The sequence below is a fragment of the Candoia aspera genome, chromosome 8 (genome assembly GCF_035149785.1).
Source record: "Candoia aspera isolate rCanAsp1 chromosome 8, rCanAsp1.hap2, whole genome shotgun sequence".
NCBI lineage: Eukaryota > Metazoa > Chordata > Lepidosauria > Squamata > Boidae > Candoia > Candoia aspera.
In genome coordinates, this window is record NC_086160.1 from 14136508 (window position 1) to 14161996 (window position 25489).

At 40.8% G+C, this 25489-nt stretch overlaps 1 protein-coding gene across 1 annotated transcript in view; it reads left to right on the forward strand.

The window, feature by feature from the left end:
• GRXCR1 (glutaredoxin and cysteine rich domain containing 1) overlaps positions 1–9138 on the forward strand; it is a 42704-nt gene extending 33566 nt beyond the window's left edge. The window contains exons 3-4 of the mRNA XM_063310656.1: positions 6152–6217; positions 8904–9138. Of these exons, the coding sequence (XP_063166726.1) occupies positions 6152–6217; positions 8904–9083 (246 nt within the window). The 3' untranslated portion in view covers positions 9084–9138. The remainder of the gene's footprint in view (positions 1–6151; positions 6218–8903) is intronic.
• The last annotated feature ends 16351 nt before the right edge of the window (positions 9139–25489 follow it).

Genomic DNA, 25489 nt, shown 5'->3' on the forward strand with positions numbered 1-25489 from the left:
TGAAATGCCTCGTTAACTTCGTTCTAACAGAAAAATGTGCAGAGAAAGGAAAATAGTTATGAGAACCGAAGCAGATCATGTTAAAACAAAAATTGTTGGGGAAAGTTGATTGAGACAAAACAAAAGCACCTGGATCTATAGATTGAGAGTGTAAAATCTTTCTTTCTAGCATTGAGCTTGGCATTCAGTACTTTACTGAACTGCAATCTCATAAGAATTCAATGGCTGAAAAATTATATATGATATACCGTATATGATTTCTGCAGTTTCCTCAGTCTCACAGTGCTCAAGCCATTATGTGTAATTCCACTGATTCACATGCCATCACGTCCATGTGGATGCAGACAAGCAGAGTCTGAAAAGGTTTTGGTAGTACCACCACCTGTGGAACTGCACATTTCCATTAAGACCAAAAAATGAATTCAACTGGGCTTTCCTTCCAATAATGAGCATAAATGGTAAGTTAGTTGATACTTCCCACTTTCTAAGAAGACAGTTATAAGGTTTTGCCACCAATAGTTTCAGCAGTTTCTTAACAAGTGATAATTATTTGTTTGTTTAATTAAATATAAGTAATTTTACTCTTGAGTTTACCTCCACATCAGGGTTAAATTGTGTCCTAGCAATAGCCTTCCCGTCTCTGAACTATTCCATTATGTTAGTACTTCTTTGTAATGTTAGCATCAGGCTGCTATCTGAAAACAAATTATGCCCTCTGCTGGGATAACAATATAACATATTTATTTAAACTACTTTTGCTGGAAGATTACATAAAAAGGGACTTAAGAGTTTAACATATTAAGGGCCTGAAATTATTGAAAAAGTGGGGGAGGGAAGAGAAGATACGTCAGCATAATTTTATACTCAGCTTGCTTATGGAAGTACTGTAGACATATTATTTAAAGGCCGTTCAGAAATAACCAACACCTGTCAATTCCTTAAGATGGACAAGTCCAGCCAAATACAATAGAATCTGGTTCTGCCAGGAAATCAGCTCCCTGAAATCATTAAATCTAGTCAAACAGGTTCTGCTAAGCAGGCAATGTAATTAGATATGCAATGAAAACATTTATGGTAAGTGCCAAGAGACAACTCCCTGATTTGGGATTCCTTTTAATAGAAGGTGGGTTGACTTTTAACACAACAAACAAACAAACAAACATGCTGGAGGTACCAGGTTGGGAAAAAGTGATTACCTCAAGCCTGGGTGGGACTGGCTGTAGACCCAATGACGGTTTCTAGGGAAGCTGACCATAATCAGAGTGAGGTGCTAAAGGCTGAAGTTGCACAATAAATAAATAAAAAGGATACGAGGTAGGGAACATTTGGGACAAGTTTCCAGGGACCTACCTTCCTTCCCTCCTTCCCTCCCTCCAACACTGATTGACACTGGTTTCCTTAATTTGTAATTTCAAGTGCTTCTGAAGTGAGCATTAGGTGGCATCTAAAATTCTAATATCAGAAAGAAAAGGACAAGGAGAGATAGGAGGCACCTAGAAAATGCAATCCTGTATCACTGTGTGAACTCACATCCATTTTTCAGAAGATTTGGGGGGCGGGGGGTTGAAACGGGCATGCAAAGAAGACAATTCAGTAGAATGGACAGAAGCACAATAGTTGTTTGGCAGAAATGTTTCCACTTGAATTACCAGGGAGAAGCTGGTCTTAAGTGCTGGGCTTCAAATAACTAATAGGGTTCTGCAGAGATACATGACCGAACCTGAGTTGTCCTTATCTTGGTAAGTTATATGATCTACTTATGGTAGCTTGTCTTCACATGTCCAACTTCAGAACATCAAATAGAAAAAATGGAGCCCTGCTATCCCATTATCGAGATGGAAAAGCCTAAGTAAATGGCAATTTTTCTGTTTAGTTTTTTTCAAAAGAGAATGACATTTCTAGAAAAATTAGAACATCATAAGTGGAGGAATATAAAGAAATTTCAGAGCATTAGTTTTAAAATTATATGTCTTCAATATTTTTTTCAAATAAAAAATTGAAGATTTTTTAATTAAAAATTAAAAAAAAAACATACATTTTTAAAATTTTGAGACACAGTCTAACGAAGCTTAAAGCAAAAATGAATTGAGTATCTGTGGAAATAGATCTTAGGTTTGCAAAGGGAATAGATAAATGGACAGCTGACAGGGAGAGGTGACATAAGAAATTAAGTGTCCTTCATTTTTCCATTAAAAATGTAGACTTATCAGGTAGCAAGTCCTTCAGTCTGATGAAAGTGAATTTGCTTTCAAATTTTATTTACAAGGGGAAGATATTTGAGATAAAATTCTCAGGGGTAGCGTGTTCTTGCACTTATTTAAAACCAAAATAAACTTGATTTTTTGTGTGTAAATGTCTCACTTTTCATTGTTTAGTCATCTCTCCAGAAGTCAGCATATTTCCTGGCTTCCATGTCTCCATGTTTCCATTTTACTTAAATCCAGTGGTGATGACTGGCTATTAGAACTGTCACTCAAATAAGGGAAAATAGGGTAACGCCCCTCAGTTTAAATTCTGGAGGAAGTAGGGGTTAAAGAGAGAGGGTTTGGGGGAGGTGTGAGGAGAAAGATGGGTGTGAGAGATGCTGAGAGTCCTGGCCAAGGAAATCCTCCAACTTTCAGTTTGATAGGTTTTAGGATAGACAGTTATTGTTAGGGAGACAAAGGTTTGTAACCTATAGAACAGTGTTTTTCAACCTTGGCAACTTTAAGGCGTGTGGACTTCAACTCCCAGAATTCCCCAACCAGCAAGGCTGCTATAGATACTTTGTTGAAAGTAGATTACTATTGTAGGAGTCATCTTGCTGTGAGAAGTAAATGATTGCTCTAGAGAAGTTAACCAATCTTCAGAGGACTTTACAAAGACTCTTTAAGTTATATGATAAAAGATTAGTCAATGCTTTGTTCTAATGTTATTAAAAAATGACTTTGCTCCACTATTGCTCTGCTGATAGATAGATAGATAGATAGATAGATATAAAAAGAGAGAGGGAGAAACAGAGAAAAACAGTTGTATGGTGGCAGCAAAACTAACAGATCCTTTAGCGATCTCTGTAGATTATTGTTTGATTCTAAAGAACAAGAAAAAAAAATGGCAATCATGATAGATTGTGCCACATGCATCATAAGGGAAAATGCATCTCATTCTTTTTTCTGATGGAAAAGTAATGGCAGTAAACAATAAACTGAGCTGCAGACACCTCTGCTGACTTTGATTACTGAATCAAAGGAAAAACAGGAACAGAAGAATTTTGAAAGCAATTATCAAGCATCCTGAGAGTAAGGCAGAAAAACTGGAGCTTTTTTTTTTTGTACAGTGAAAGAAAGCATTTAAGGGAGCCCAGCAGAGACAATCAGCTTTAAAGAGAGGCAGACATTCTCTTCTGCCAAGATTAGGAGAAATAATATCCCACATCAAGGGAGATAAAAACCATGCTGGTTTGCTCCATTCCAGCCTGGACCCAGTGGTGGCTGCCAAAGTAATGCACAGTCCTAATGAGTAGGTTAAGAAAATGTTATTATTTTTCTTCTTACACAAAACATACATACACAGGCAAACATCTGGGAGAGGAAGAGAGCGCAAGAGAAAGAAGCTACAATTTGTCACAAGAAATCTATCCAGAAAATAGATTAGAAGGTGGAAAGGTGTTGCTGCTCCTTCCAGGCATCTAGTGATACCCTTGAGAGCATTTAATTGAAGGGAGGACTGTGCCTTTGAGTGATTGGTGGCAACAGAGAGAAAGTCAAGGCAGAATGACAGAATGAGATGCAGCACCCTTATTAAATTTGCAGTGACTCTGGTAGTTGTATTCTTCCTCTGTCCACTGAGGAGTGGCTCAAGTCCCAGCTGTGCTGCAACTCACAGCCTGAAGACTGATGTGAGCAATTGAAGAAAAAAGAAAATTTGGCCACCAGAAGCTTACACGGCTAAGAAAAGAAGCGAAGATGTTGAGAAGAGATTGTCTTCCTGTCCCACCAGCCAAGAGCTGTATAGATTAAAATTCATGCTAAACCTTAGCTTAACGTAACCTTAACTATAGATCATTTGACTGTAGTCAAGGGAGACATGTAGCCTTGTTGGGCGCAGAGTGGTAGGCAGCAGTATTGCAACCGAAACTCTCCCCACACCCCGAGTTTGATCCCAGCGAAAGCTGGATTCTCGGGTAGCCGGCTCAGGTCGACTCAGCCTTTTATCCTTCCGAAGTCAGTAAATTGAGCACCCAGCTTGCTGGGGAAGGTGACGACTGGGGAAGACAATGGCAAACTACCCCGCTATAGTCTGCCAAGAAAACGTTGCGAAAGCAGCATCCCCCCAAAGGGTCAGACATGACTTGGTGCTTGCACAGGGGACCTTTCACCTTTTCAGGGGAGACATACATCCCTGCAACACTAAAACCCACTGAATTTGCTCGTTGCTAGGTTTATCAACCCACTAGATTTGCCAACTGGAAAATCAACCCAGCCCACACTTCTCCACATGGTTTGTACCAGCTGCAGTTTGCAAACTGCTTTCAGAGGGTGTTGTGGCCTAGAAATGCAAAGTTGGAAGCTAGGACGTGGCAGGGAATTAGCTTCTTCAATCCAGAGAGAAAGGTATGTATGTATAATAAATAAATTACAAACTTCGTTTTGTTCTGGTAGGTTTATGGTTGATATTTTGCTCTTCTTGTTGGTTGAGTTTTTATATGTTGTTTTTTTAAATTGTAAGCCACTCTGAGTAATTCTGGAGTTGGCTCAATCAATCAATTTGGAATGTGTGTTCAACAACGCAAAGTCAAGGGAGAGAAAAGAGACTATTTTTGCAGCAGTCCTCAAGTAGCTGAAGTTCTGCTTGCTAAGCGTCCCCACCAGATTGCAGGTAGTACCGGACGTCTGTAGGGAGAGGTCCAAAAAATCAAGAGGGTGGCTACCCCCATGCGAATGAAGCCATGCCCTGACACACGTACAAAAGGGGTAGGGCTTTGATTTCATAGTGGTGGCCACCATCTGACCATGCATTGAGCTTGCTCCATTCCCACTTCATCTCAGTTTGAGTTGAGAAGAATGGCCTTTAGAAAGAACAAATGCTTTGTTTTCTATTCCTTATGTTTTTCCCATGCTGGCGGTTGGCACTTTGGAGTAATTTTAAATGCTGTCTGCAAGCAATCAGTGCTGATCTTCAGTAATTTTGTAAAATTTTCCTCACCCTTACTGCTTGAGATGTGAAAGTGGAAAAGGAGTTGCATCAGAGACACAAAGGCTGCCCTCACCCTTGGCCCAGTCTTTATTTTAATCCTTTTGCATCATGACTGCCCAGAGATAAACCCTGGTTCTCATGTGGTTTATGGTAGAAAAAAGGTCACCCATCCTTACCCTGTTGGAGATCCTGCATTAATTATAAGGCACCACAGTGATGCTTAAGCAATCAAATTTGACAACGTGCTGACATTACCGAGGTCACATCAGAATTGCATAAATGGGTGAGTGAACACTTTCACACGAAGTGCTGACCCGCTGCCAAAAAGCAAATGACTTTTGACTTTATACCAGCAGAAACATTCTCCCTCCAATTTCAAATGTTAAATACAAATGTTCAGCAGGCCTTCTCTGATTAGCAGAAGGAGCCATAAGACTGTTTTATATCTTCTCTGGCAGATTCATTTTCTCTATAGGACCCTTTTGTATTTGGAACCTACTCAATCTCAATTATTTTAATTTTTCACAGCCAATTTCTGAGCCTTTTCATCATTTTTCCCCATTATACTTAACCAGCTCTGTGTGAATTCAAGGCTGGAAATCCTTGAATTGTAAATTAAAAAAAAAACCCTCAGTTTCTCATGCTCATGTAGTAACAATCTCTGATGCAGTATATATGAAGAAATTACCTCTTAAATGTTGATGAAGTATCTTTTCCCTCTATTTTCATAAGAAGGCATATATTGTAAAGCAAGAAGTACATTTCACAGTGATCATGTGGTACTATTCAGACAAATGATATTTGTTTAGCAGGGTTGAACTGGTTCAGCTGAAAAAGTGTGATTTATATCAATAATTTTGGCAAAAAGGAGTTTCTCCTCTCTGCTAAATTGTCAAAATTAACCCTCTTCCTCTGTTTTTCACACACACACACACTCACACAGACACACTAACAGGTTTTGCTTGTTTCCTTCTAGGGCGCTGAGAAAATTTTGTCAATGAATGAATCAGGGGAACTGCAGGACCTCTTAACCAAAATTGAGGTAATTAATGAGCTTAGCAAAGACTGCATATTAAAACCCCAAATTTCCTTGTCACAAGAACTCTGCATGTGCTATTATATTGATCCAAGTATATACAAAAGGCATGCTTGGTTTCTCCAGACAAATCATTACTGAAATATTTTAAGGTTTTTACCCCTTGTGTTCCGATTGCTAAGACCGGTTGCTTTAAAATGAAATACTGTTGAATTCCTCCTGTCGATGGGTAAGAATGCGCTCATAGTTTTGTATTTTTATGTTTTCTTTGTAAGAACTTACCTGAAAACTCCTGAACTTTGTATTATTAGAGGGATAAATGAAATGTGTCATTAGCCATGCAATTAATAGTGTGGTCTTTTTCTTCTTAAAATCAAATTGTAGTTGCAGAAGCAGTCTGGATTAGGACCATAGCACCGGCAGAATGGAAATTATTTTTCTTTGTTCTTTGTGTCTTTACTAATTATTCATTCCAGCTTGATTAAACTCTTCATTTCAATCAAAGTTACGACAGTGCTGAACGAGTAGGACTTACGACCGGTCCTTGAAGTTGTGGCCATCGCAGCACCCCCGTGGTCACGTGATCGCGATTTGGGCGCTTGGCAACTGGTCTGCATTTACAACCGTCGCAGCATCCCACAGTCATGTGGTCACCATTTGCAACCTTCCCTGATGGCTTCCCACAAGCAAAATCAATGGGAAAGCCAACAGGAGGTCGCAAGCCTCCAGAAGCATCCAGGCCGCTTCTGCTGAGGTGTCCTTGTTTTTCATTGCCAACCTGCCTGTGGCCCAAATGAAGTGGTGGCAAGTGGTGGCAGCAGAGAGAAGGCCAGGCCCATGGGGGGACGCCAGCACCCTATGCTCTGTCTGGCCACCCTTGCTCTGTCACATGCTGCCAGCCCCCAGGGCCCCACCTGGAACTAAGCTCACCACTGGAGGACAGTGCCTTGGAGTGGCACTAATGGGTACGTGAGGCTTTCAGAGGCTGCTCCAGTTCTGAAAGTAAGAGCTGCATGAAGAGCTGCCTGGGTGCCCACCAGCCATCTATGTCATTGGGCTTACGGAGATCTGGCGGGCAGCCTCCCCACTCGCCCTTGGGCCCGGCCAGAGCAGGATTCATGTCCCAAACCTCTCCTCCTCTGGGGCCACAGGATGCATGGGGGAGTAGCCCAGTTGCAGCCTGCCTGCTGGAAGAGAGGCAAGCCTGAAGTGCACCTGCCTGCTACCCTGGTTCACTCTTGCCCTCCGAAACACAGCCCGCATTCTGTGGGCCCTCTGGGCTCCCCCCAGAGCGCAGTGCAGAGGAGGGTGGTAAGACTTGCTCCAGAAAGAGGGCCTCCATTTCTCCTTAGGCAACCAGCTTAGCCACTAATGTCCTCGCTTAATGACTGCGTCGGATTTGCTTAACGATGGCAACCAGAATCGCCGGAACTGCTGTCATAAGTCGGTGTGATCACATGATTTTTTGCTTGATGACCCGGTCACTTAGTGATGGAGTTGCTGGTCCTAATTTCTGTTGTATACACAGAAGTCAAATAACTTATTGAGGCCTGTCCTCCTGGATTTAAATTCTAGACTTTTTCCCTTCTTCCTTTCCAAATCAATGGAAACTTTGCTCTGTGCTTGATGGTCTGGGAAGGTATCTCTTCTGTGTTGACATAACAGTTCTCTCTAGCCATTCCTACAAGTTTCTTCCAAATTGTGTGTGTGTGGTGGTAAAAGGTACCCCACCCCCATACACATGTGAGCTGCATTCACCACTAAACCTATGAGATGCCCCTCATACATGTGAATTGTTTAAAGTGCCCTTGTAAGAAAAGATTCACAGCAAGCTGAATTGACCCTGAGTGGTGACAGGGAGAAGATTCAGCCAGGAACCTGTGGCCCAGGAAACCAAATTGTTTCTATTCACTGAGAAAGTATAGCTGCCACGCCAACCTAGTAGGAAGAGACAAATGGTAAGAAGGTCGCCTAGATGGGTTCATCAAAAACATTCCAACCTCATGCTGTAGTTTCCACTGTGTCCTCTTGGGAGGAATTGGTGGCAGTCCAGCTGGTCAGTTCTTCCTAACAAATTCCAGAAATGGGTTTGGAAAGTTAGCATAGAGATCTGCTTAAACATACAGAGGATGCCCATAACTAGCTAGCCTACTACACCAATGTCCAGAGACCTTCAAGATTGGGGCAGGTTATAAAAGCAGCCATTCCAGCTGACCTTTGAGCTTGATAGCCCATTTTTTTTTATTTAAAGCAAAAAAATGTATATAACTTGTAGAACCCATACTGAAATCTGTGGCTCAGTTCAGGGTGAACAAGTCCTACACAGCACCTTAGCAGCAAATGGGAAAAGCAGCTTGAGAAAGACCAGGAGAGAACTAACTCTTCCTCCCATCCCCATCCCCATCTCCCTGGCCCTGAGCCTTGTGGTGGCTGCTGTTTAAATAATGAAACAGTGCATGTTGCTGTCTTTCCTACTAGGAACAATCAGTCATGTTTGGCTGTCTAATGCAGTGTTTCTCAACCTTGGCAGCTTTAAGATGTGTGGACTTCAACTCCCAGAATTCCCCAGTCAGCAAGGCTGGCTGGGGAATTCTGGGAGTTGAAGTCCACACATCTTAAAGCTACCAAGGTTGAGAAACACTGGTCTAATGCAACTAATGGATGCAACTCTTCTTTTTTCCCCTTGCTGCAGAGAGTTCAACACCCCCATGAATGCCTCTCCTGTGGGGGCTTTGGTTTCCTTCCGTGCTCGATGTGCCATGGGAGCAAGATGTCCATGTTTCGGAACTGTTTTACAGACTCCTTCAAAGCCCTCAAGTGCACAGCTTGCAACGAGAACGGGTTGCAGCGCTGCAAGAACTGTGTGAGCTAAGGATGGCATCTTGTCTCATGCAGACTCAGACCCACACACACAACCTCATTTTATTATGTCAACATAGCAGTTTGTGATATTTTTTTTTAATTAAAAGCCACCATGTTTATCTAGTTCAATCAATAAAGCTCGTTTGTAAAATAGAGCCTTTCATGCATTGAGATTCCACACTGAGGCACACAAGAAGCCAAGATGTACCTGCAGTTGAAGTTACACAGAATAAATCCTTGCGTAGATTTAAGCAGAGTTGGACATATCAGCTTGGTGTTTATAATAAAATAATATTCTGAGCTATTCCAATTGCAGAGTGTAGACAGAATCAATCCAGTCAATCTTCAGTTCTGTAATTGCTCCCACCATAGACAGAATCTTGCCAGACTAAAGCTATCCTACTGAACCGAAGGGGAAATAACCTGGGAAAGGGCTAGGGCGGGGCTATTCTGAACCTCTTAGTTTCCCCACAATCACTTCCTGGACTGTTTCCTCTTATCCTGTCCTCCTCCTTGGAATGTGCTCCTTCCTTCCTGAGAACCAGCATCATTACTGAAATCCACCAAATCACCTCCCCCTTCAGAGACACATTCCATAACACTAATCAGTGAGCTAAGGGAAGAGAGCCAGTTTAGTGTATGGGTTACAGCATCAGTCTAGGAACCAGGAAACCATGAGTTCTAACCTGCGTTAGGCACGAAGCCAGCTGGGTGACCTTGGGCCAGTCCCCCTCTCTCAGCCCTAGGAAGCAGGCAATGGCAAACCACTTCTGAAAAACCTTGCCAAGAAAACTGCAGGGACTTATCCAGGCAGTTGTCAGAGTCAAAAAGTGTGCACCCTCACCCCCACAAGCCAAGGGAAAAAGTAGGAAGGATTCCATGGATGGAAATCTTGAAAAACATTCAGGAGGACTGAGGAGTTCTGAAAAATGAGGTAATTAAGGCCCAAACACAAACAACATAAAAGAGCAGGAAAAATGGTAGACACCTGATAAAACCCATGCGGTTGCAAAAAGAGCTCTTTGCTAAGCTGGGAAACAAAAAGGACAAGTTGCAAAAACAGAAAGAAGAGCATATAACAAAAGCAGAATGTCAGAGAATCGGCCAGGAACACTAAGCTCAGAATGAGCTGAGGTTTGCAATGAATGCCAAAAAAAGTTCTTTGTGGAAGTGTGGTCCAACTGGGTGGTTTTGGGTGGTGGGCAGAAGAGAAGTGCAGGTCAAAATAGGCAAGGGAACACCAAGCTGGATGGATTACATCTCAGGATGCTAAAAGGACTGGTGGAGAAGATCTCAGAGCTGCTAACTATATTCTTTGAGAACCCCTGGAGTATAAGAGAAGTGTTGGAAGATTGGAGAAAAGCTAATAATCTCATATTCAGAAAAGGGAAAAAGTGGACCCAAGAAACTACCAACCAATCAGACTGGCAACAGTACTTGGGAAAATCCTAGAAAAGATCATGAAAATGTGGGTTTGCAAATACTTACAAAGAAACATAGTGATCGCTAGAAGCCAGTGAGGGTTTGTTAAACGTGGACAATGCCAGGAAACCTTACTGCTATTTTTAACAATAACTTTTTGAGGGAAGCACGCTTATGGATATCTGAAAGTTTCCTGGAGGTTTTCTGGTCTTTGAATTATATCAATACCTGAAAATCACTGCCCAGCCAACAGATTGGGCAGACCGTCCATTTACTCCCCTCTGTTGCCAAGCTGTGATTTGAACTAAGGAACTGCTAGACTTTTTCATTTGGAAATCTTGTTACTTTGTTGACATTGATTCTTTCATTTAACTGAACTATCCCTTTATTGTATCAAACATGTACAAATGAATGGAACATAATACAGATGCAGTTACAACCATAAGCTAAAAGTTCTACATCACTACTGGTTGCCAACCTCCATCTCTCCAACCTCTTTAGAAAACATTTGGGCATGTGCTTGAAGATAGATAGTGACTGACCAAGTAGATTTCATTAGGGAGGACATTCCACAACTGGAACATGGTTGTCTTGACTGCCCATGCATTAAAGTTCGCCTGACATAATCTTCTGAGGGCTGCTTATGTATAAGAGAAGAAACTGTCCATATCCTGGATCCATTTCCTGGGTTTTATTTCATACATTCCTCACTATCTTTTCAATGTCTGTGCTAATATAATCTTGAAATATAACCCTAAGAGGTGGGTTTGGTCATTCCTAGGAATCCTTCATGCATACAGTCTAAAATTTGTTCCTGGTTGTATTTAATGCCAACTGTAGCCATTTCTAAACTAGTCTGACCAAACAGCTATCCATGCCCTGATTACATGCACTCTGTGTGGGGAGTGTGGTGCACAATATGACAATTAGATTTTTAACTAGTACAGAATGCTGAAAATGTGTTAGGTCCACATTGGAAGACCTGCACTCGTGTTCAGCTGCTTTCTGGACATCATTTAAGGTATTGGTTTTAAGTATCTAATTGGCTTACTGACCTTCTATTCAAAAGACCATCTCTCTTGATATAAATCTCTCCAGAAATTAAGTTTGGTGGGAAGGATCTCCTGAAAGATGTCCTTCATATTTTGTGGAAATACAAAAGAGGATATTTTTTATTGTTACCAGAACTATGAAATCTACAGTACAAGCCCTTCAGCCACCCGGAGACACAGGGTTTGAAGGTACATCAGGATTACATGTGAGTTCATTATTTGTCCAACTTCTTAGTTTTATATAAACAAATGAAGTGTTTGAGTCATATAATACATTGTCATATAATTATAAAATTCTTAATCTAATGTTTGGTAAGGTCTGCCAAAATCCCACTTTTTGCTGAAAAAATAGGCATGCATTACCGATGATAGTATTTCATTTCTTCTTTATTTTTACATAGCTCTTTAGAATCAGGACACAATTGCAATGCAAGTTGCTCTTAAAGATTTTGCCGCTAATTCGAAGAAGGGAATGAATTATTCCAGATTTAGGTTGACTTAAAAAGGACCCTGGTCCTGGAACCTCTATGAAGAATATAGGGACCTGAGATCCAGTGGATTCAAAGCTGCTGTCATCTTGGTCGCTGAACAATGGTATAATTGTCTTCAGCACTATTTCTCAACCTCAGCAACTTTAAGATGTCAAATCCCAGAATTCCCCAGGCAGCATGCTCTACAGGATTATATGTATCCATAATTGTAACTCAGTTCTCCAGGCTGCATCACTGTCTGTGCTCCTCTAACAGTGTATCTCATATGTGATAGATGTAGAGCTAGCATTAACTTTGATTTCCACATCTTTCATAAGCCTTGATTGCCTTCTGGTGATACTTAACCATGGTTGTTATTTTTCTTTTTCAAATGCTTTGCAGTCATCATCTGCATTTTGTTTATTCCCCACTCATATTTCATAGTTGTTGGATTTTATTAATAAGTAACCAGGTATGGATTTTGCTGATGAACACCGCTTCTTTTTCTTCATCACCACCATCATCATTCGAAAAATAACGACAGATGTTTCATGTATTATTTCTAGCCACTGCTTTAAAGCTAACTTTACTCACTTAGGATATGATCACAAAAGCATTCAACAGGAAACATTTATGCCCTAAATAATTTAGATGGTGGGAAAATTTTGATTGCTTGGCTTAGTTTAAATAATTTAAGGAAGACACAAAAGAGTATTGTAATCCTGGGAAAATTTGCAGCATGAAAATTAGAGAAATCATTCTTTATGCATCTCCCTGACTCTTTCGTCCAGCATCGTTTTTCTCATTTGGGTGTTGAATCAGTAAATGATGACATTTCAGAGTAAAGGGTTATGAAAAGACCAATCTGGTGTAAAATGCTTCTGGCTTATCAGTGCGCTGTTGTGAAAAATGGCTTTCAGACAAGCTAAAAGATTTATGAGCCCCCAATAAGTTCCTGCTAAAGTAATGCCACTTTTCAATGTGTTACACAGAAAACTTTCACAGGCTGTTTCCATGTCCAGACTCCACATTTTGCCTTTTGAAGGAGACAACATGTCTTCTGGCAAAGGGACATCTTTTAATAGCCAATTAGTATCTAGCAAATGTGCATTAAAAAAAGAATGCATTGTGGGATGGGGGAGTGGGGGAAGAAAACAAGGTGGAATTATATTAGCAGCCATCCCAGATGATCTAACTAGCAACTGTGTTTTGACTGAGGAATCCAGTTCTTACTATGAGGCACTGATTATACTTGATGTGGAAGGCAATCAATTTGTGATGGCCTTTGTTGAGACTATGATCTAGGCTCCAATGTACTGAACATTTCATTTTATAGCCTGCTCCAATTCTTAATTCGTCTCTAACCTGGAGCCCACCAGATGGATTGACTTACTGCCATCCCAACCAGCAAGGCTACTGGTGTAGTGATGGGGCTCTTAGTTCAACACATCTTGAAGACCTTGATATAGTCTTCTGGATCTTTCCGGTTTCTAAAATCATGTGCAATTTTATTCCATGAATCCTGCAGGAAACAAATACTTGTCCTTGCATCTTGATGACTAAGATCTTGATGTCTAAGAGGTTTGTAAAAATGGTTGCAACTGCTTGAGGATTTTTTAAAATAACAATTTAAAGTGCAGGCCACGTGGGTTTATATTTTTTTAAAGGGAATGGACTTTGAAGAAGCACGATAGGAAGCTTTTGAAATCTGGTGTTGGAGAAGACTCCAGGGAATACTGTGGTCAGCCAAGAAAACAAACCAATGGATCATCAAACAAATCAACCCAGAGTACCCACTTGAGGTACAAATGACCAGGCTCAAATTAGCCTACTTTGGACACATTAAGCAAAGACCCAGCTCCCTGGAGAAGGCTCTAATGCTGGGAAAGGTAAAAGGAAAGAGAAGAAGAGGACAACCAGCAGCAAGGTAGATAGACTCAGTTACAGTAGTGTTGTGTGCAGCATTGGAAGACCTGAAGGACCAGGTTAGGGATATATCATCATGGAGAAAATCTATCTATGTGGTTGCTAACAGTCAACAATGACTTGATGCCATGTATCACCATCACTGAAAGGGGAAATACATTTCAGCACTGTCCTATGCATTTATGACTCTTATGGCCAGCCATTATTTCAATCTGATTTGTAGACTGACAAATTATTGTCACTATGATTTTTATTTTTATTTTTCCACTGTTCTCCTGTGAGGGATTTCTACTCTCTTTGACCTTCCCACCTCTTTTGGTGACTTCCTCTGAGCTACAGATGTCAATTTACCATCTGTAGCCCCCTTCTTTGCATCACCCAATTTCCCCAGGATTGGGATCCCACAATTTGACTGTAAATCACAGATCCTCTTGTTTTTCCCAAAAAGTGTGTTTAAACCTTCAGACAGGTTACCACACTTACAACATATTGATTAATACATCCTTATTCTAGATCAGTGTTTCTCAGCCTTGGCAGCTTTAAGATGTGTGGATTTCAACTCCCAGAATTGTGGGAGTTGAAGGCCACACACCTTAAAGTTGCTGAGACTGAGAAACTCTGGTCTAGACTTCCTGAAACTCCTGTTCTGGTCAATGTGGGATACAACTGAATTCTTTGCTTATAAGAAGTATAGTCTCCCAACTGCTCCCAAGCTGCCAACAATTTTGCCTGCTTTTTTCTGATGGAAAAGAATCTACAGTGGCTACTCTTTTACAGTACATTAAAAATGTAGTTGGTGTGTGTTTGCACAGGGGTTCCTTGGCCAGTGGCCTTGGTGCCACAGCAATCTAGGATAGGCAGGATGGTCCTGCTATGTACTGACTCTGATCAAATCACTGAGCTTGATTTATGATTTTACCATCAGGACCCCATGGATATGAAAGCAGATCAATTAGGGGCATAAGAAGATTTGAAAGTCACATTCTAGTGGCATGAAACAGCTCTGAATCTGATTTTTGCCATGAGTGCATTTCATAGGAATGCAAACTATGAAGTAGGTTTAAAGCATTTCAATGAAAAAGAATAGAAAGATGAATGCTTTTGATCTTTGAAAATGAGCAGATTTCAGGGGAAATGCATTTCTTTCTTAGATGGGAATTATTCAGGCTTATCTGGCTTGTAAACAAAATTCAGAGATCCATTAGCTATGCTTCTTCTGAATATTTTTCAACCTTATAAAAATAAAAACAACTCTCCATACAGCAATAGAACATAGAATTTAATTAGTTCTTGTATTTGACATGGAGTCAAACAGAGAGAAGGGCAAGTTTCACTAATGGTTTTGTACCTGTTTTTTTAAGGCATGACCTAAAATGTCTTTGAGTTCCTCAGTTTTTCCTTCTAACTTCTAATTCAGACGACACATGGGTTTTTGTAGTTTCCTCTAAATGCTTCCACCTCATATATGTGTTTTTAAATGCAATTATTCTGGAAGAGACACCTTTTTGCACAAAGCTCCCTAATCATAATATATTTTTCTGTCCACTTTTTGGTTTAATAACTGTATCACACACTTCAGAGAGGGGTAAATACTGAAGCATACTTACATGCCAGTGTGAACTCTAGTTGAAGAAGTGTGCATTATATCAGTTCCCAGTAAAATGGGTGGATCACTCCTTTGCGTTCCACGTTGAATGCCAGTCAGATACCAGTCATGGGCCGCACAATGTGACATCATGTATGAGGACATCATTGCTATGCCTGGTGCAAATTACAGGATTTACATCTTTTGCATGATGATGTCATTATGCCTTTGATGTCATCATGGCTTGTAACAGATGCCCATCTTACCAAAGGAGAAACAATCTTCTTTTATGCCCAACACTGAAGCCTACCTGCCCCTTTCTCCCTTTCTCTTTCTCTTTCAATCCCAGCTGTCAGGGCCAGAATGGAGTGTAGACAATGTTCCTTAAAGTCTCAAAAATTAATAATAAGCAGCAGTAGGTTCCATGTTACCAACAGACATGGAAAACCTCAAAAGGAAGAAAGGTTTTTTTTGCCCCATCTCTTTCTTCCCAAAATGAAAAATGGAAAATATGGAATTCTGCTACTTTTCCTCCTTTGAAAACAGTCTGATAGCCAGCTTCGTCAAGAAGCATACCACCCAGGAACAGTCCAAAGAGCAAAACTGAGGAATCATTATGTAATGAGTCTGGAGACATTTGATCTGGAAGAAGTCGAGTCCCTGAGCTGTTTTTATTACCCTGGAGAAAGGTCACAGGCACATAAGTGGGATCATGATGAATGGCAGGCTGCCGTATTTAAGGGGGGATGGGGGTGGTGGTGACAACATATAAAAGAGCAATGTGATAACAGTAGAATTCCATACAAATTAAAGGAACAGAGAAAGAGCCAAGATGAGACTTTGGGAGTCATCAGAGAGCAAATGATCATCTAGCATAAGGATCTTTTGAGAAGCAGAGGTATAAACATTTTCCAAGCTACAAATGGTATCTACAGGTAGTCCTCACTTAAGGACCAGAATAGGGACCAGAAAATTGGTTGTTAAGTGGTGCAGTTATTAAGTGAGTCACCATGTGACCAGACCCGATTTTACAACCATTTTACAATAGTCATTAAGTGAATCGCCATGGTCGTTAAGCAAATCCAGCTTCCCCAATGAACATTTTTTGCTGGAAACTTGATTTTTGTGTTTTTTTCAGTCACATGATCAAAAGATTGCAAAGCATGATCATTTGACTATAGGAGGCTGCAACTGGTCGTAAATGCAAGCCAGCTGCCAAGTGCCCAAATTGTGATCATGTGACCACAGGGGTGGTGCAATGGTTTGCGACAGTCGTATGTGCGAGTATAGGTTGTAAAGCACTTTTTCCGAGGCCGTTGTAACTTCCGACCATCGTTGAACAAACGGTTGTTAAGCGAGGACTATCTGTGGGCAGTGCAGTTAGGATGGCTGTTACTGCACATATGTTCTCCAGTACATGTTTTCAATTCTTTTCATTCTCATCCTAGTGCTCTGATGTCCCGTTGATCTCAAACATTAAAATTATATACCGAGTTTATTAACTATGTTCACATACCTTAGATTAGGGACAGGCAGTACCTGGCCTGCGGACCACATGCAGCTTTCCATCCCTGTATTTACAGCAATCCTTTATTCTCCCAAGACCATACCGTACCATTAGATTAAACTGTCACTACTCCATTGCTATGCTTCTATGACCTCAGGCTGAAATTGATGCCATTGCCATCATTACCATCACTGGGTGCAAAATTGTTGCCTGTCCCTGACTAAATTAATTTTGCTGATGCATCAATATCTAGAAAAAGTGAAGTGTTCTACAAGCAAATAATAATAAATATGTAGTGTAATTATGCTTCTAATTTTGTAATGACTCCCCCACAATTGTTTCTTAGAATCCCTGTGTGTGAATCAGTTTTGCACCGTTTTCCCTATATCTGTTGGAAAAGAGTTTGAGCTACAAAATCAGGAATCCCAGGTTTGAAGCTTCTATCTTATAGCTGTGCATTTAGTTTACCTTAGGCAATCCTCTTCTCCTTTTTGGCTTCAGCCTCTCTGACTTGCTCTAGAGCAGCATAACAGTGGTCTACCTTATAGGAATGTTGAAAGAATGATGATTTATGTCAAGCTATTTGGACATCCAAAATTCCTACATATATTCCCCTTCCCATCAAGGTGCCTTTCAGATATGCTTTTGGGAACTACAGTCCAAGCTGTAATCCCTGGAGCACACTGAGTTGGAAAAGGTTGAAATAATGCTAAGTATTTTTATTGTGTTTGTTTATAGAGATCTTATGTGATCCTCAGAGTGGTTAAGAGCAACTAAAAGTATTCTTACCATCAAGCACTGGAGGCAAGGGAGGCTGGGTTGGGACCCTGAAGGTTCTTAGGTTAGCAGCATGGTGAGCAGGACTCAGCCTTGACCAGTCATTATCACTGGTCACATATAGACTATTGGCCAGTTAGGAATTACATACTGGAGTTCCTTTTTCTAAAGTTCCCGGGTGAAATGTTCTGGATGAAAACTGCATTCTACCAATATATGATTATTCTTCCTTTTTGGGCCATTTCTGTCCACCTCTTCCTTTACACACTCAGGAATCAAGTTACAGCTTGAATCAAATTACAGCTTGATATGTGACCAGTGATTTGCATTGCTTGTGCCAAGGCACTTAGCACTTTACTTTCTTGGATGTAGAAACTAAGGAAGATGACCTTGAGCTGTCCCAGGTCCATTACTAAAGCAAGAAGGGGAAAAACATATAACAAGCAGAAAAGATGTGGAAGAAGCTCAGATAGACACCTCCCTAATTCACACGAGTATAAGATGTGGGAGAAGGCACAGCACAATCAACTTGCAAGATTCTGTTGTCATGGCCAATCTTACTAAAGATGCTTTTAGCCTTTCTGTGGTGTAGATTCCTGGTTGGGTCTACCTGGTGGGGTTGACACTGGAGGAGAGCCAGTATTGTTTAGCAGTGACGAGGTTGAAGTTTAACAAGTCTGTTGTTGTAGGGACAAAATTAGGAGACACTTCCATGCATGTTGCCTTGAATTCCCAGATAAGGGATTGGACATAGATGCAACGAGTAATTAAATAAACAATCTGTGTAATGGTAAGATACTGGAGATCTGACATTTCCAGATGCTCATTTAGAAGAGCCATCATTGTTTGGAATATGATCCAGCAAAAACATTTTGTGATTACATTTTTGATATCCAGTTATGGTCTATATTACACTCATAAAGTGCCACTCTGGCTGGCAATGTCTCACTCTGTATACGAATCTGAAGTATTATGAAAGAAGACAGCATGTAAACTATCAGAAATATCAGTTGGAGAGGTCAACTGAAAGAAGCAGGGAAAATGAGTTGAGTCCTACCCTTTACAAGACTTGAGTCCTACATTTCTAAGGAAGTAATCTTGGCACTCTCTCTGTATGCCTAGAACAAAAAAGTGAGAATGCAAGGGCAATCCATTTCTGATAGAAGCTTGGCCAGCTTTTTGTCCCCTGAGATGATATAGCACCAGTTTGTCTAGGCAATGAAATCAATGCATGGTTTTAGCAGCCTTAGAAAAAGTATTCAAGGAGGCAGAATCAGTTCTTTCTTGGAATGTAGAATAGATTTCAGGCTTAGAATGGCTTGGTTGAATTCCTTCCACAATCGCTGGAAGAACTTTCACAGGAGCCATGAGATTTCCTTATTTTACATAGATCAAGATGAGTTTTTGTGAATATGAGCAATGCTATACCAATAGTGCAGGTGAGGGATGCAGCACTTTTCCTGGGCTGATGGCCAGAGGGAGACTCCAAGTAGCATGCTGGGAGGGGCATGCACCCCACAGGTAAAAAGGGGGTGGAGCCTTAATCATGCAGTCATTATCACCATCTTGAATTTTTGGGAAATCCCCAAGGGAGCCCATTCCAAAGAGCAAGGGCTGAGGCTCGGGAGAAAACTAAATTAGATTAGATTTCATTTCTATTTAAAGGAAAATAAAATATAGTTTATATGATTATTCCCCAGTCGTGTAAATAATGTTCCTTTCCTGACACAGTAAAAAATTATTTATTAAGTATGACTCCCAATGACTCTGGATGTTGGTAGCAATTTTTGGAAAGTTCTGGGGGCCATTACCTGCTACTCTGGAGCCTTACGTTACGCAACTCTGCTGCAAACTGCAGCTGAGGACCACGACATGATACAAAAAGGCTTGCAGGGTGTGGCCAAAAAAGTCAAGATGGCATCCATGATGGTCCAATTGAAGCTCTATCCTCTTGCACGTAAAAAGGGCAGAATTTCAATCACTCCATCTTGACTGTTTTGACCACACTCTGCGGACCCCCCTGACATGATAGAAATGCTGCATAGAGTGCAAGGAACAAGTGGGAGCAATCTATCTGGCCTTGGATAAGCAGGGGAGGCATTCTACAAAGTGGACAGCAGCAGGAAAAATAGTGTATGCCTTCATTAATATTTAATTAGGATTTAATTAAAAACAAAAGAAAAAGAAAAACATACTTTTATCTTCCTTTTTTGATTCTCCGTGCTATTGTTCCTTCAGAAAGCTGATTTTTATTAAAAAAAACAAACAGATTCAGTAGAAATCATGCGGACTAAGTATGATATTAATATTGATCATATTGGTGCTGTATGATTAAATACAGCCCCTGGGTTTCCTCAAGGAGTGGTGAGAAAAGTCAAGATAGTGCAATTTAAGTTTTCCTGTTTTTTTATGGCATCCCGAAGCTTTAATCTCAGCATAGTGGCTGCCATCTTGACTTTTTTGACCACACCCTGCAGACACCCTGGTATAGAAATAGCTACATGGACTCAGTGTGTGTTTAGAATCTGTAATGATCGTTTGTATTCTCATTTGTTCTCCCCTCAGATGGGCTACAAAAACTATTTCACAACTTAAAGAATTGAAAAATGAAAAGCTCTCCTTCCCTTCATCCCCTTTGTACGTGTGGGGAGGAGGAATTTGTTTGGATCACATTTTACTACCAAATGACTTTATTCACACTTTCTGAACAAAGAACATGAGCCCGGAACACAATTAACTTTTAATTTTCACACTGCTCCACAGTTTGCCACCCAGTCCTCTGATAAAGAAATGTGTCCCATGCATTATGTAAAATGCATCTGTCAGGGAAAATTGCTGGTAAAAATGGCAAACATTGGGAAAATTGCTCTTAAAAATGCCTGTATGAGAAAAAAAAAATCCCTACACAACGCTGCCTCTTATAAGGCATCTCTGCAAAATTTTTCTTTAGCAACGTATTCACAAGCTGATGCAAAAAGGAGATTGAATGACCGTATGCTCTGAAAAATTAAAAAGCTGTAGCAAGCAGAAAGAGGGATTTGTCAAAACTGGGTTATTGTGACTACAGCCTAGCTGTCAAGTATAAAATCAGTAGGGCTTGGATTCTATTTTATTTGTAATAGCCTCCTGCTCTAGTAGACCAAAAATTCATTTACTTTTCTCTGGTGGTGGAGTCTTTCTTCCACATGCAAGCTATGACATCCATGGAGATGAATGCTCTGTAAAATTGTTTACCGGTTGACTTTTACTAGATGTGCAGAACTTTCAAAAAAATGCCCAGGAAGAATATAATTATGGTGGGCTTCACAATTCTGACTCCACTAGGCCTGTAGACTCAGGCGAAGTGGTAGGCTTCTTGAACTGAATTGATGCAGGATCCTAATCCCCCATATTAAAAGAAGCAGGAAGTCACCATGGGCAGGTTAGGCCACAGCTATGTTTTAGCTCTTCTTTCTGCCTTAAAAATGGTGTTTCTGGAGCTTTTGTGTAGCAATGGAGTTAAAATCAGCATGGACAAGTTCATAATGCCAATCGCCACATTCCAAAAGAGTTTCACTACTTGCAAATTGAGCCTGCATCCCTCTCATTTTTACAAATCTCTTGCACATTAAAGGAAAGGAAAATAATTAATTATATAGAGTGGACAAATATTTGTATGTTAAGGTCAGTAGGAAGTAAAGCACCATTAGAAGGGAAGATGGCCAAGGACGCTTTTCCATGGCTACAGAAAGTAGGACCAGAAATAATGGCTGTAAGTTGCAGCCACCTAGATTTTGTTTAAGGATAAGGAGAAACTTCTGACTGTGAGATCTGCACAGTCCACCTGTGGGAAGTTGTGGATTCTACATCTCTGGAGGTTTTGAAGAAGAGGTTGGACAGCCACCTCTCAGGGCCAGTTTAACTGGTTTCCCGGCAGGTTGCAGAGAACTGGAGTAGATGGTCTTGTGGTCTCCTCTAACTCTAAAATTCTATGGGATTCTTGGTCAGACTTGGTTTAGATGGCTAACACCTCTCTCTTCTTATAGACTTTGATCTTCAGTCCGATTTGGATCAGACAGCCCTTTAAAAAGATGATTGCTCAGAAAACATGGCGCTTCTACAGCCTCTGTCCCTGACCAGTTCTCCGGCCCTATGGAGCTGTGTTTCTCAACCTTGGCAACTTTAAGATGTGTGGACTTCAACTCCCAGAATTCTCCAGCCAGCCAGAAACACTGCTGTAGAGTGATCCAGCAAAGCAGAGTCCTGAATTAATTGAATCCCAGCATAAAAGGAAAAGAGACAGGAAGCTGGCTTAAGAAATCCTTTTCCAGATTTTTGGGGGCAGGGGGTTCAGCAAAGCAACTGTGAAATGTGGCCTTTGCTTCTGTTTTTAACTGAATGACATTGACAAGAGTTTTTACCACATTCCTCCTTCCAGCCCAAGTAATTGGAAGAAGAACCTCCCACCTTGCTTTTTCAAGAGTCCTCAGAAGTCATGTCCACCAAAGAAGAAGTAGTTGGAGCTTGGCATTGATGAGAGGAGAAAAGAAGCAGTGATTTCAGCAATCTGGGGCTGTGTGAATCACAATCCAGGCAGAACCCTGGGCCCTTCCCTTGGTACAAGTGGTTTGCCATTGCCTTCTTCCTAGGGCTAAGAGAGAGTGACTGGCCCAAGGTCACCCAGCTGGCTTTGTGCCTTGGGTGGGACTAGAACCCACAGTTTCAAGGTTTCTAGCCTAGTGTCTTGACCACTACACCAAACTGGCTTTCTGAAGGAAAGGGTTAAAATCTGGAAAAGGATTTCATAAGCCAGCTTCCTGTCCAGCTGCCTTATGACAAACAATGGAAGGCTGTGGTGCCGAGCAGCCCAAAGTCATTCCTATCAATGAAATATTAAATCAGAAGGAGTAAAACATAAAAAGGCAAGATTTAAAGCAACTCACAGGAGAACAAAAAGACATAACATATTGCACAGACCTGTTCAAAAACTGTTTAAAATACTTTTAGCAAGCTTCTAAGGAAAATAAAAGGCAGCCCTCCCCTCCCCATACAGGGATTTTGAATTAATTGGTTCAATTAATTCCTGCTTAAGAAAGGTCTTGCCATGTGTGAAAGTTTTTAAAAAATGGTTGAGAAAATATTACAGAGCTGCCACTGGCATGGTGGGGAGGCTTTTAAAAAAGGCAAGCTGGTGATTGTGGCAGTGAGATCAAAGCCTTTATATGTGTGTACAGTGTCAATTGCTTTGTTGCACACTAAATGTGGCATTTGCTCTGAGGTGGTGCATTAGCTTTTTGTGTGTCCTCAAAGGAAATAACTATTGGGCTTTTTAAAAAACCCTTATAGCGCTTAACTTAAACTGCCCTCCATATTCAGATTACAAAGTAAGTCTCCTTCAAGATAAACAGATTCCTGGTGATTTCATAGTTATGCCCATGTAATTTTCTGGCAACAGTTTTTTTTAATCAGGCAAAGTTGCCTTGATGGTGCTACCTTGCTGGGCATATTAATAATAAATAGAAATTGACAAGGATTTGTTGAGCATTATCTTGAAAGTGAAAACAATTTCCACTCCATCTGATCTGTTTCCATTGATTGGAATTGGGGCACAGTCATGCCTTTTAGTACATTTTGGTGTGAATTCTATATCTGAATTTAATATTATATTTTTAAAAAGTTAAAAAACCCTTCCTGTGATTTGAATAAATGAATTCTCCTCCCCTGAACCATGGGCTGAATGCTATCATATATTGTTAGACAGCCACATAATGGGTTATAAAATAAATAGAATTATAATGGTATGATAGCATCTTCTAATGTGGTCATGATTGATCGATTATGTGCCATCATGGTGGTGCTGACTCTTAGCAACCACAAAGGTAGATTTTCTCCTGGATGATCTGTCCCCAACCTGGTCCTTCAGGTCTTCCAGTGGTGCCCCATTGCCACCATCACTGAGTTGCTCCCCCTTGCTGCTGGTCGTCCATGTCTCTTTCCTTCCACCTTTCCCAGCATCAGAGAGCTTGTCTTTGCATAATGTGCCTCAAATATTACAGAGAAAAAGAAAGTCAAATTGATATGAGTCTAATTGATTAACTGCACAGATCATCTGGTTTAGCATCGGTTCACAATTTGGAAAGGATGGAAAAAGATTTACCCAAATGTTGTCAGCAGATGGAGCTGCTGTGCTTCGAATCTTTGGCAGCTTGGTAAGTTACTAAAATAATGACAACAACAAATAAAAAGTACAGTATTAGTAGAGAATTGAGCGCTGTAAGAAATGAGCGTATTATCCTTAGCCACAATGAGAAGGTCCATCAGTGTTATTAAAATCAGCAGAGGCCACTTAGGACCCCTCAGAGTTAGAACTGCCCAGTTTGCAACAGCTGTTGGATCTTGTTTTTTGCTTCTCCAGAAAGCAAGCATTCACCCTACAGAGCGCTGGTTACTTTCTAATGGAACCTGGAACTTGGATTAATTTTAGTAGTTTCATAGGAAGAGGACTTCTTATGTGAATCACTTCACATACGAGAGTCTTTGTCTGAAACGAACGGCTAAATGTTGCAAAACGTGGGATAGGCTTTTCAGCATGAAAACAGAATAGGTTGACCATATTTCCTTGAGACAAAAATGGGACATTGGGATGGCAAAATGGGATGGGGTTAAAAATGGGACATTGGGAAGGCAAAACAGGGCAGGGCTGGGCGATGGGCTGGATCGGCAGGCAGGAACTTCTCTGGTTTTCTTGGGCTGGGAATCTTTGGATTCCTTTGTTTGCGAGAGGCAAGGCTGGGCTGGAGAGTCTAGTGAACGGTTGTCCCCGACCAGCCGCTCCTCCTCTGGCTGTGCTTTTACGTTCTTTTCTTCCCACTGTTTCAAGGCAGAAGCCAATCGGTTTGCCCTTTGATCACGGCCTATCAGCTGAGCCTGTTTTTTTCTTTTTAGGTTTCCCACTGTGTTGAGCTCTGTGGCTTTTTCCCTGACATTTCTGCTGAGCTCCCCCTCCTTCCACTCAAAGTCAGACTGCATTCTGACAGGTCTGTGGGAACTTTCAATTTTTTAAGTAAGGTTTTTAAGAAAATGGGACAAAATGGACATTTATATTAAAACGACAGGATGGTCTGGAAATGTTAAAAAACAGGACTGTCCCGTTCAAAATGGGACGTACGGTCAGCCTAAAACAGAATGAGATATTTTCCGTTGCTCTAATCTGAATTAGCTGTAAATTTGCTGCCTTGACCCACATAAGAGTCTGTGGCTGTACCTGGCCCAGCTCTGCCACAAAGAGGAATTTTATTCCCTTAGGGCCTGCACAAAGATCTTATGGAAAGGTCTTATAGAAAGCAAGAAAGCAATTTCAGGTAATTTTGAGAGGTGCAGCTTCTGCCTGGTAGTGAGAATGAATTTATGATGGAGAGTTGAAATGGATTTTAGTCTTAATAATTATATATTAAACATCCGCACAGTCAGTATGAATTCCCCACTTACTAGAAGCATTTGCATTAATATTTATGGAAGTACGTCTGGAAACCAGAAGTCTGTTGAAGTCAAAAGGGCATTTTCATGGACCTAAGTGGATGTTCCAGTGTTACCTGAATGGGGTATATCTGTAGAACTGCACTACTATATACAGTATATTCCAATCTATCTGTGCAGAAAATTCTATTAAAAGAAGAATTTCAATTGGATCACTGAAAT